Source organism: Pollicipes pollicipes, unplaced genomic scaffold, assembly GCF_011947565.3.
Source record: "Pollicipes pollicipes isolate AB1234 unplaced genomic scaffold, Ppol_2.1 Scaffold_7231;HRSCAF=8579_pilon_pilon_pilon, whole genome shotgun sequence".
Classification (NCBI taxonomy): domain Eukaryota; kingdom Metazoa; phylum Arthropoda; class Thecostraca; order Pollicipedomorpha; family Pollicipedidae; genus Pollicipes; species Pollicipes pollicipes.
Window position 1 is genome coordinate 30,414,344 of NW_023597034.1, and position 11,636 is coordinate 30,425,979.

The following is an 11,636-nucleotide window of genomic DNA, read 5'->3' on the forward strand; positions in this document are numbered from 1 at the left end:
TGGAAACGGTTAGTATTTATTCAGAATTTATGAACAATACAACTTACGTAGCGTACTTTTGAGCAAGCCGTTCGTAAATCTAAGCAAAAAATTCAACGCAAGGCGTTGCAGTCTCCGTTGGCTGTGCGGCGTCGGCCCTTTAGCTAACACAAGGCTGCTGTCAATGGATGGCCGAAAACGATGACATATTTGCCAGCAATACCTCTGGATGCTTCAAGACCTCAAATCACACATTTGGAGGGCAGGCGGGCGTATATTTCACCTGTGCGATTTTTAGATTGATGGATTGAAGAGATTGATATTTACAGTGTCACGAAGAAGTGTTGGAATCTGGTGATAGAACTGGAGAAGTAAAGGAAGAATCTCTATTTCTGGTGTTGCTGTGGCTATCGATCTGTCCGAAAGACAACCTCAAAGGTGTAAAAAAGTTAAGCCCGACCTAACCTTTCAACGGGAAGAATTAATTTTCTAAGACATTCGGGAGCATTATTCCACGACGGTCGCTGTCGCGCGCAAGGCACCCGCCACCTGGTGTCACCTGCATTAACCAATGCGATTCGGCTTTACGGGAACTGCAACCCGGGCCATCGCTGTTCTTGCTTTCGAGACTGCGGGCGCGGGCTCAAAACTTTTGATGGTTTGTTTCACGAGTCGATTCTGCGAGGAATAAAATTACTCAGGCAAACGTGGGATGGCCTTGTCCGTTTTTAAACTCAGTTTCATTCACTCTTTTCAACACTGATGAGACTCCCCGTGTCTTCCGGGAAAGTCACCGTTGAAAAGATTACTAGGGAGCATATTAGTGTTTTCGGTCAAGAGCTAAATGGCCATTCTGTCCCACCGCGGGGTGCCTTCCGGCTGCCATTCTGGCGACACAGGGGATCCCCTGGCCGATCTGGAGGCCCTTAGAGGGACGCATCATATCACATTGGCTCCTCAAGGTTCCGGTGACCTTCTGACCCGGGCAGACCGCGGTTGACCCCGGATCAACGCAGGAACCGACATTGACGCAACAGCAGTCCTCATCACCACAGGTGGTCCGATAATTGGCACAAAGGCCCAGTTCGGCTTGCCGGGCCCAACCTAGAGTTGGGTTGGGGTCCCACCATTCAGTACTTAGTACCTTGACTGTCACATATTTCGTCCACCGCCTCATCGTAAATCATCTTGGCAAGTTGCCATGTTCCCTTTCACTGTCAGAGGGCCCCGACCAACGTAAGAAGCCTCCGTCATTCGAGGCCCCGTCGCCGCCACTATTGAGCACGCCTTTTTCTCACCGACTCGAGGCCCCTCGTTGACGCGGAATACCTTGTTCGGTACTGTGGACCCGTGAACGATATGGGAGCCCGTATTGTTACAGGTGATGCGACTAGTGTAGATCGCGGGCCTGGCCGTGTCCCTTCTGGAGAAATAGGGCCCCAGAGCTCAGACCGGCACGGAACCGACCGTTCCGTGTTGGTGACCTCTGGCCGAGACAGGAATGCTCTCTCTCAGAGGTCCCCAATCGATGCAAGAAGCTCTGTAACTGACATTTGAGATCACGGCCCTACGGGTTGGGGCCCTTAATGGGACATGCAGTCAGCCCTTTGGGTCGTTAAGTTTTCTTATGAGGCCGCTGATCTTTGGTCTCAGGAGACCCTTTAGCCCATTTTCGGGCGCCTTCAAACACCGCTCGTGGCCGACTCAGGCCACTGGCCGCCACATTATCCCTGTTATGCACTGTGGCCACCGGCCAACACAGGAGCCCCTCGTGGTGCCAGGGACACCGAACATTGAAAATCGCAGGCCCCGGTCTCGTTCGTGCTTGGGAACTGGGCTTCAACGGCTCAGACGGACATGGAGCCGACTGTTCGGCTTCGTGTCGATGCCCTGAATAATAGGGATAGAACACTCTAGTAAGAGGGACCTAATAGAAGTTCTCTGATTGACATTTCAGGCCATGGCACCACGGGCGGTGGAGTCGGGATGGAGTCCAATGGGATCCTCCATCTTTGGTGCCGAGGGCCCCATTGAGGGCCCCATCTTTGGTGCCGAGGGCCCCACTGAGGGCCCCATCTTTGGTGCCCATCTTCGGAACTCCTAAAACAAAGTCCGTGAACGACTAGGGGCCACTAGTCGAGGCATGACCACCAGTTATGCGCTTCGGGTCTCTGACCAACAAAACGGCCCCAACAACTGTTTTAGGGCCTCAAACCAATGCAACCTTTCGTTCCCGGTCTCACTCCTGCTTGGGATATGGGCTCCCCGAGGTTCAGACTGACATGGAACCATCTGTCCCGTGTTCGTTTGTCCCAGGCCAAGTTCGACACCCGCATTGTCTCAGGTAAACGTTTCAAGAAGAATTCTGGTTGATATTTCAGGTCACGACCCTAAAGACCTGATTCTTGACCTTCAACCAATCCTTTGGGCTGTTAGGCCCTCCAACCTGGCCTTTTGATACTCTGTTTCGTCGGGCCGACCGGACCTTTCTTCGGACCTCATCAAACGCCGCCCTTGGTCGCCTCGAAGCCCTTTTGGTGCACAGGACCCTCGTTTAGGCTCTGTGGTCTATCTAGATATAGGGGCACCGACCAGTGTAAATCCATGCTCCAGCTTTGTGGCTGATTGAAAAATGGGCCTTCAGGCCCATACCTACCCATAGCAGACTGTGTGGCATTGGTGGTGCCTGACCGACATATAGATCTATATCGACTCACGGTATGCCTGAGTGCTGTAAAGGGCCTATAACTATCATTAAAGGATCCGTCCCCGCAGGTCGGGGCCCCTGAATAACACTCTGACCATCCCTTCGCGCTCTTAGACTCTCTAGTCGAGCCCTTGATCATAGGACCCAAGGGTTCCTCCAGACTATTCGGATGTCCTCGAACACTACATGTGGCCGACTTGGGACCCTTTGCCAGCATATGACCCCCGTTAGGTGTTGTGAGGCCCCGAACAATGTAAATCGCTGGCTCCGGATTTGTCGCTGGCTTGTGGGATGGTCCCCAGGCCCATGCCGCGATGGAGCCGACTGTGCGTTACTGATGGTGTCTGAACGACATAGGCATACGCGCTTATTGACTTAGGGCCCCATACCAGCGCACAGGACCGTTTGGCTGGCATTGGAGTGCCCGGCCTTGCTGGCCGGGCCACCGGAATACGAGCTCTGGCCGGCCTTTCGGGCCTTTAGTCGTAGGTTCCGAGGAGCCCTCCGGACCGCTCGTAACTTAAGACGAAGGTCACGTGTCCCCTGTACCCCCTCCCCCACTTCTGCCCTCGCTAATTTTTCAGAACCAAAGGCAGAAGCCGGTTCTAGAGTTTCCGAAGGCTCCGAAATCATTGAAATATTAGTAGCAGAAAGCACCGCAGCTTTGCTACCGATGTATTCTGCAGGCTGGTGTGACATGATAGCTCATCCTGGGCCTAAGATCGACCCATCTTCATTCTCATTTTGGGTCCAAGATGGGGCTGTACACTCCCAAGTTTTTGCAGAGCTGGGAGAGGTTCTCAGGAATAAGAGCAAAAAACGATTCTTTCCGGACTTGGCCTACGTCTTTTAAGGGCATAAAAAATAATGCTTCTCAATTGCGAGTCTCCAACCGGCGAACCTAGGTCACTAGTCGGCGAATAACGCGCCTCCAGCCGGTCACTTCCTGATTACAAGCCGCGGAGCCCTAGGTCTGCAGCCAGCGAGCTCTGGGTCTGAAGTCATGAGGCGCGGACCTCCAGGCGACTCGTCTCGGGTCCCCAGCAGGTGTATCTCAGGTCTAACATTTGCCATCGAGTTCGTAAGCACCTGGTGAGCCGTTTGATCATGCACACCATGCACCTCGGGTTATCATGCACTGTTTGCGGGAATTTCTTTGAGTGGCTTAAGATGGACCTGGAGTTGACCTCACGGGTGATTAAGTTCCTGTACTTTAAGGGTGGTATTGTTTCACATGGGGTGTTGCTTGTAAGTTCCACGTGGTACAACTCATGGTATACTGGCAGACTTTTGCTCGATTCGAGATTCCAGATAAATCGATTAACGATACGTTAATCAAACTATTTCCGGACGAATAATAATGTAATCAATCCCTTTTCAAAGAAATCCAATACGCATCGTGAATCGAACCGTTGGCTTTTCAGCCCAGCCATAATCCGTATCACGCGGTGCTCTGAAGGTAACCTGAATTTGTTTCTGTTTAAAAGCTCGTCGGAGGAGCGAGGACGTTGCTGTCAACTCACGGTCACGTGAAATGGCATCGAGTTAAATCGTGTTAAGACATCATTGTGTAGCATCTCGCTGTAGTTCTTCACATCAAAAGGGGGCTAAGAATTCTATATAAACTAGCCTCCACCACGCACTGTTCAGTGTAGAACACGCGGTCTCTGCCAAGGCCAGCACTGCACTCTCCCAGTCAATTTTCCAAACCGCCAGGTCTACACAGTATTGCAGAGTGCAGCGGCGTGCGGTCAGCCGGGTCAAACATTTGCTTGGTTTTCACGAGTATAAAGAGGGAGCGGGCCCATGTGGAGGCATCAGTGTCTCTCCTTCAGTGTTCAGAGAGCTACCCAGACGAGAACCATGAAGCTGTGTCTGTTTCTGGCTGCGCTGGTAGCTCTGTCGGCCGCCGCCGAAGACAAGGAGGCTGACCAAGAGACCCAAGCCACCGGGTCCTATTCTGCTTTTGGAGGATACGGCAGGTACTTTGCTGCTAGTTCTTCTCAACGTTCCCCTTGCCTTGAGGCATTCACTTCGCGTATGCCTCTACATTAGATGTGGTTCAAAGTCGTATCTGCTCCTTCCCGCAAACATTATCACACGGCTGCCTGATTCAGTGCCAAATCTGAAATTCCCGAAAGATCGGATAAACAGGAGCAGGACCATGAAATGTCTTTGCGGCTATCGAAATAGCTGTAATTTCTCACTTTGCAGACGTTATTGCCTCCACATCGTGTACAAAACGTACGATGTTGAATTTGTGCATGATGCAGAAACATAAACGCTTCCAGGGCAAATCTGATGGCTCATTTGATTCGAATGAGCCGTAATGAGAATCAGGTCTACCTGATAGGTTTGATGAAAAATGATGAGCATACCATACTACTCTACGTGCTTTTCAAACCAAGATGTCTGTTACATGAGGCAGAACGAGTTCAAATACCAGCTTAAATGAAGGCTGGGTGGAAAGTAGCAAAATAACAACGCTAGCGTGGAAAAAGCCATTCTTTATGAAGACCAGCCCACTCGTCTGTTGTTGGTGTTCACGGATCATGATGTCTAAATTGTTTGTCAAAATAGGGCAGAGGGAAATGTGTTGGACAGTATCGGCAAGGTTCTGTGAAATATTTAATACTTTGGCTAGTGTGCTGTGTAGAATGCCCATAACTGTTTGGCCCATCTGCCCACCAGTCGCGTTAGCCATGTAACCAGACGGCCTTGCCCTGAGCAGTGTAACATTATCGCCACAGAACGAACGCACGAATACTTGCCTCAGGAACAGCTTCCGCAGAGGTCGCAGCTTCGGCGGCTATGACAACCGGGCCCTCGGCTACAACGGCAACTACGGCCAGAACTACAACAGCCGCTCCGGACGCGGTTACGGGCGCAGCCTGAACGGCTACGGAAACTACGGACTGGGATATAACGGATATGGTGGCTACTACGGCAATAGCGGCTTCGGTGGCTATGGTGGATACGGCCGTTCGTCAGCAGCCTACGGAGGGTACGGACGTCGCCTCGGAGCTTACAATGGCTACAATGGGCGCCTCGGAGCCTACGGCGGCTACGGCAGCCGTTCTTCTCCCTACAGCCGATACGGCGGACGCAATGGAGCGTATGACGGGTATTATTGAAGAATCTGCCCACGGCAACGGCCTGAAGCCGGTGTGTTGACTACGCAGAAGTGGTGTTCCCGGGACCATTATGGCTGTCTCGATCCTGCGAATATCAATGATGCGCCACATCTGAACTCTCCTGTTTGATCTCGCAGTGTCTGCTGTGAGACGCAAATCGTCACAGCTCCGGAATATTCTCCACGCCTTCTTCTTTGTGAGTCTGTGTTCTTCGGTTGCCATTCATTTGAAACACCGAAGCGCAGAATACCAAAATACAGTTTTGCCAGGAATGCCTCGTTTTCTTGACTTCTAAAGACGAACGTCGCCTGTACGGCACTGTGTATTGTATATTAGTTACAAGCGTAGCAATTGAACTAAGGAGATGTGGAGGAGGTGGGAGCCATGGTAGACTCCATGCTAGTTCGCTAACATTAAGATAAACGAAAACTAATGTATTGCAGTTACAAACAACACATATGACTACCGGCCACTTCGTAAAAAAAACAGGTTCATGCGATCCAAAATTTGTGCCCGAATTAAAGAACGGACGACATAGGGTACAGATGGAAGGTAGGAGTTCTTCTGCGTACAACTCGAGTACAGAGACACATCACGGAGCACAGCACCACACAGGTGTCGGTGCGGCGTCGGTGCGGCCGCATGCTGCAGAGAAAGAGAGAGCAGGACGACCATCCTCACTTTCTGTCTTCTTCCAACACACATATCCGTCCCGTCGGGGGGGTGCATCTCGCCGCCGCGGACTCAGAAGCGGGTCGATCGCACGCGGCCGTCGGGACCAGGCAACACCTCCGACACGCGGCCGGGCAGCCATCGCCCGCGCGGCACGTCGTCTTCCACCAGCAGAGCCAAGTCACCACATGCCGGATTCCTTGTCTCGTGTGTCCACTTCCGTCGGCCGGCCAGACCGGGCACGTACTGAACCAGCGCTCCAGAACTGATTAGCTAACGCCTGCGTCTGACGCGAGAGACGCCGGCTGCAGGCGTCTCTGTCGCTGAACATTCCAGACAGCATACAGGCCGTCGGATGGTCCAGAAGGAGGTGATTGAGCGTCAACACCCCTACACTACACAGATAATCTACTCTCTTCTTTTATACCCCGTGACTGTGTATAACCCCGACTTTGGTACGTCTAACTCAGGCTTGCCAGCCTGGAGAGCTTAGCGCACTGTACGCAGGCGTCGATGAAATGAAGACCGCCTGACGAACTAATGGACACAAAATGACCGCTGCCGTCGACGCAGCCATCAAACCACAATACCGTCCGTCATAATGTCGTCCGTCCGTCCCTAAATGAACAGTCTCCTCGCGATGAACCTGCCGAGTATCACCAGAACACTGTCTGTGTTGAAAGACATTCGAGGTGGACGGCGCGTGCAGTAACGTATGTTATCAGCAGGCGCTATCTGTTCTGCTAGCCGTTATGTGGACCAGTCTTAGTGACCAGGGGACAAAACGGTCGATTCCAATGGAGCTGAGGCCGCAGCGAATATCAAATAGGGCTGCCGGCCAATCAGTCATCCGCTGCTGCAGGGTCTGTTGCGTCACGCGCAGGGTCCAGTATTTACTACAGGTCGTTGAGGACGTGATCCGCACCTGGGTTGCACCAGCTTCTCGTGAGCGGCCGTGATCAGCAGCCACGTCACACGGCTGTCTCTCGGCAGGATCAGGGGATGGCGAGCTTCCTCCGGCAGCGGAGCGTGCACTAGCAAATCTCCGGTCCAGAGCAGGCTATCCCGGTCCAACTGAGGGCACAGCGGCAGCAGACGACTTCCGCTGGTGATTGGAGCTGCTCTGGTCAACGCAGTCATCCCCTGGCAGAAGGCCTCGTGTCGCAATTGGTGAACGATGAAAGCTCTTGCTTCTCGGAGCTCAAGCGCGGACAAGGGACCAAACTCCTGTTTTGTTAGTCAGAACTTTTCTAGGACAATAAAAAACACATCGATAAGTTCTCGTTGGACACTAAATGCCGGAGTTCTGTTCACTAAGCTTTAATATGAATCCAGCTCTACGCATAAGATACGCAGATACACTTTAAACAGCAGCGCGTTGAATTTGAATTGAAAGCTGGAATTTTTGTCTCCAATTTTAATTCGAGTATACTCTCATCCGTATTTTCTGGTGCCGACTGAGCCACTTATTCGAAACAAGGCCCCTGTTGCGACTGTAACAGTGGATGCCCTGTTGCAGCGAAAAACACAACTTGACCGTCCACTCCATTTACTGTGTATACTGCTGTGTTTACTTGTGTGGTGTGGAAGTACCCAACTATGAGAATGCATGTTATCGTTAATTTTGGCTTCTTTGTCTTGCGCCGGACGGCCTGAGCTACAGTGAATGTGTTGCGCCGGGTTCCCACGTAACCGGTCTAACGTCCCCAACCCAGGCAGTTTCGGAAGACTGCTTTAAAATAACACAAGAAGAAAAAGAGGCTTTGCACTGGCACAAACAAAAATAATCGGTCACTGGCCCTTGCCTCCCGCAGTGCTAGCAACCAACGCGTTTTTGTCTGACGGCATTCATCTTCGTAAACGTGCCGCTTTTAAGCCTGCAACCCGTAACGCGCATGTTAAAACAGCTCAAAAGTGCCACCTCAAACCCAGGACAGCTGAGGCCACGTTTATTACGACTAGAACTTCCTGATACAGCGAAACTTCAGCGTTTAGACATGTGTTCTGCACAAGCCCACGCTGCAAGCGTTAGCGAGTAATGACCAATACTAAGCTTTTAGCTCCGTCTAACTGGGATGGTGTGTTGTAATCTGTTTTTATTTTCCATTTTGTGGTTGTGTCCATTGGTTTGTTGCGGGAGAGATGACACTTTGGTTCATTGCATCTTTAGCTTTAAGTTGGTTCACTGATTTTGAAGCTATGTATTTTGGGCCCTGATGCGGTCTGTAAGACCCGCCCGTGTCATACTTGATGCATGTGCGGTTGTATTTCGTGTGAGAAATGACCAAAGTGCTGTGAATCTTGTTATCTTATCGGACACGTGATATGTACATGTGCAGCAGTTGCATGAAAGTTATTTTCTTCGGATGGTTTCCGACCACAAAGCAAACAATCCTTTCCTGCCCACGTAATGATGACCTTTATAAACGCGCGTCAGAAGCAGCGATTGATAGAAATATGGCGGGATTTTTTTTCTGACGGCGTCCTTTAAATGTTATGCAACAGTGCGGGATGCAGCATGCCGCTACGGCGCCAGCTCGAGGCGGAGCAGCCTCCTCTCAGCGGTTCCCGTCCATTGCCGCCCTGATAATTGGTAAAACATATTGGCAGAGAACTCCAAGCCTTCGTTTTCATTTACCTACTTTTGCTTTTCTTCGCTTTCCTTGATGTCATACGAAGGTGAGACAAAGCCAGTTTTCCTCCCTTTTAAATAGACCTTAATGATGATTCTGCGGTCTGGAATATTAACCACCTTCTTTACAGAATTTACCGACTGCAAACTTAAATTGGATTTCATAGATATTGGATTAATTCGCTAGCCGCCAAAATACGTTTGATAGACACCAAACACTAAACAATTGATAGCACATAAAGGAGAAAGTTTAAAGCAAAGAATCATTTTCACCGACAATTTAAGGTTGATAAATTTTATTTTGCTGTTTTTTGTTCATAGCATGGCTCAATAATGCTAACTTTCAGCTGTTCCAATTTCGCTATCTCACCAAGTCAAATTATCTCTCCATGCTTAGCATTGGGACAGAATGGTGCGGCTAATACAGAAGTGTTTGCTAGCGAAATTCGGCGGTTCAAAACTGTTTTCTCATATTTTCAGTAGAGAGTTCCTATTACTGATTTCACATCCTAATCTTGGATGCTGCGAGTTAGATAAGCGTTTTATTTTTTGGATGGGTTAGATGACACTGTCTGTCAGCAGACGATGTGAAAGATGCTGACTTTTGGTTTTTTGGAGAAGAAAGAAGCGCACTCTTAAAGAAATAGTGTTTTTACCGTCTGGGGCACCTAGTTGCTTACTTTACCTATGTCCCATATTCTTGGTGGTTTGCCCCAAATTTCTTGAAGTGGCCACATATGTCTACTCCAACAAGGTTTTGTCTCTGGTGTCCATAATAGGCTGACTTGCAGATGATTGTATTCGACTGAATTATGCCCCAGTGTATTGATCGAAGTCATGGTAAAGGAAATACATTTGCTGTCCTATTTATGAGATGACCTCCATATGAACTTCAAATGTGTCTTTTTTAGACAATGCAACTCCCATCAACTCATGAGTTCCAGCCTTTTTTACCTGAATTTTCGCTCCTGAGTGGTCTCTGGAGTGAAATATTTCACTCCCCACGCAAGTTCAAAAGCAATTCTAGCTGACTGTACGCGCATGGTGATACCACAACCATGCTCATTGTTTTCATCCTGTAAACACCAGAGAAATCTGTTTTCTCATAGGGGACCAGCCGGTTTGATGTCACACTATCTGCTTGGAAAGAAAATTTGTCACTTTTCATGAACATTACTTTCGCTCCGTTTGACTGCATACCCTTTTGTGCTCTTTGACTTGCATTCATTTAGCACGCCAAGACGAAGGTTATACAATTGCATTGTTTAACCCCAATGGCATGTTCGCTTGCCTACTTCAAATGGACGACGCCTTGATGACACTGCGTATTGGCTTACAAGCACAGAGGCAGGGTCAGGGGTGTAGAGCGAGGAAACTGTAGGTTCCATTGTGCTACATGTTCCGAGAATGGTGGGCATACACCATATGGCGACGTGTGAGAAAATGTACTTCGAAGCTGGTTTTAGCTCCCACGTTTTCTGAGACGTTCCTTGACGTATCTTTATAAGGGGCGGGGGCTATGCTAAGGGAATTTTACGAACCCGTGCCTAGCGCTTCACGAAAAAAGAGAACAAAAAACTACAGATAGCGCACCTTCATATATCACTGAAGGGATCTGACAAAAACGAGAGTAAAGCGGATGATTTTTTCGCAAGTAAGTCTTTTGGGAAATAAGAGCAAAATATCGGACATGTTTGCGTGATATGTTCAACGCAGATGTTGAGCTAAGGTACTATTGTCTGACATCGCGTTGCGCTTCTTTACATGATGCCTGGCCCATACTTCTGTATGAAGCGGCCTGTACCATGCATTGTTCAACACAGAAAAGTTGGTCTCCGCCGAGGCTATCGCTATGCTCTCCCAGCTTGCTTTTCAAACCGCAAGGTCTACACAGCATTGCAGAGGGCAGGTCCATGCGGTTAACCCTGTCACGCATCTCCTTGGCTTACCACTACCGTTTCCACGAGTATAAAAAGAGAACACGCCCATGTGGAGGCATCAGTGTCTCTCCTTCAGTGTTCACAGAGCTACCAGACGAGAACCATGAAGCTGTGTCTGTTTCTGGCTGCGCTGGTAGCTCTGTCGGCCGCCGCCGAAGACAAGAAGACAGACCAAGAGACCCGGGCCAGCGGGTACTCTTCCGTTTTAGGAGATGGCAGGTAATTTGATACATGTACTTGCTATCGTACGCTCCGCTAGGATGCCCACGAAGCTGAATGTGGTTCGATTTCATACCATTTTGTCGAGGATAGGGTCATTTCGTTTGGCGTTTATGTTCACTGAGCACGGCCTTTGAAATGATCACCAACATTGATTGTTGTGTTTTGTATTGGACAATATGTGTGAGCCAGTGACATATTTCATACTGGTGGCCAGTCGCAGTTCTGTATGGTGGGAACGAGACACCAATCGATGATGTTTTCAGTTGGAACAGGCCATGAAAGAGCGTACATAACTGGGTGTGCCCTATGGCCTACCAATTGCATGCACCCAGGCTGTCTTGCCATGCGTC

At 49.8% G+C, this 11,636-nt stretch overlaps 1 protein-coding gene across 1 annotated transcript; it reads left to right on the top strand.

Moving 5' to 3' along the window:
* The first annotated feature begins 4,531 nt into the window (after positions 1 to 4,531).
* On the top strand, positions 4,532 to 5,820 carry LOC119109981 (keratin-associated protein 19-2-like). The gene is made up of 2 exons (XM_037233727.1): positions 4,532 to 4,668; positions 5,463 to 5,820. The coding sequence occupies exons 1-2, from the start codon at positions 4,550 to 4,552 to the stop codon at positions 5,818 to 5,820; spliced, it is 477 nt and encodes a 158-aa protein (XP_037089622.1). The 5' UTR covers positions 4,532 to 4,549.
* The last annotated feature ends 5,816 nt before the right edge of the window (positions 5,821 to 11,636 follow it).